Source organism: Penaeus monodon, chromosome 27 (genome assembly GCF_015228065.2).
Source record: "Penaeus monodon isolate SGIC_2016 chromosome 27, NSTDA_Pmon_1, whole genome shotgun sequence".
In the NCBI taxonomy this organism is placed as follows: Eukaryota; Metazoa; Arthropoda; class Malacostraca; order Decapoda; family Penaeidae; genus Penaeus; species Penaeus monodon.
Window position 1 is genome coordinate 31,212,277 of NC_051412.1, and position 326 is coordinate 31,212,602.

At 34.7% G+C, this 326-nt stretch overlaps 1 protein-coding gene across 1 annotated transcript in view; it reads left to right on the forward strand.

The window, feature by feature from the left end:
- Window positions 1-326, forward strand: part of LOC119590495 (sulfite oxidase, mitochondrial-like) — a gene marked incomplete at its 5' end in the record, with an annotated part of 1,995 nt that overhangs the window by 1,365 nt on the left and 304 nt on the right. The window contains one exon of the mRNA XM_037939145.1: window positions 195-322. Within this exon, the coding sequence (XP_037795073.1) occupies window positions 195-322 (128 nt within the window). The remainder of the gene's footprint in view (window positions 1-194; window positions 323-326) is intronic.

Genomic DNA, 326 nt, shown 5'->3' on the forward strand with positions numbered 1-326 from the left:
ATCTTTAATTGTGATCACTGAAACTTTTTTACAATCTCAATCATTTTTATATTTAATTCATTCAGTGCAGTGACATTTCTGGTACATAAACAATTGGATTTTTTATTTATGGGAGGTAAAAAAAATGGAAAGCAGACATTCATATCTTTTTTATCTTCATTTGAATTATTCTGATCATTTTCTTCTCCTGAAAGGAAACTTGTCTTCAAGTGATGTTGGTGCTCATGTGAAAGACATGGATGACCCTTACGGCAACGAGCCTCGTAGACATGTCGCCTTAAAGCCTTCATCAAAAAAGCCTTTCAACGCTGAACCTCCTCTCCCTT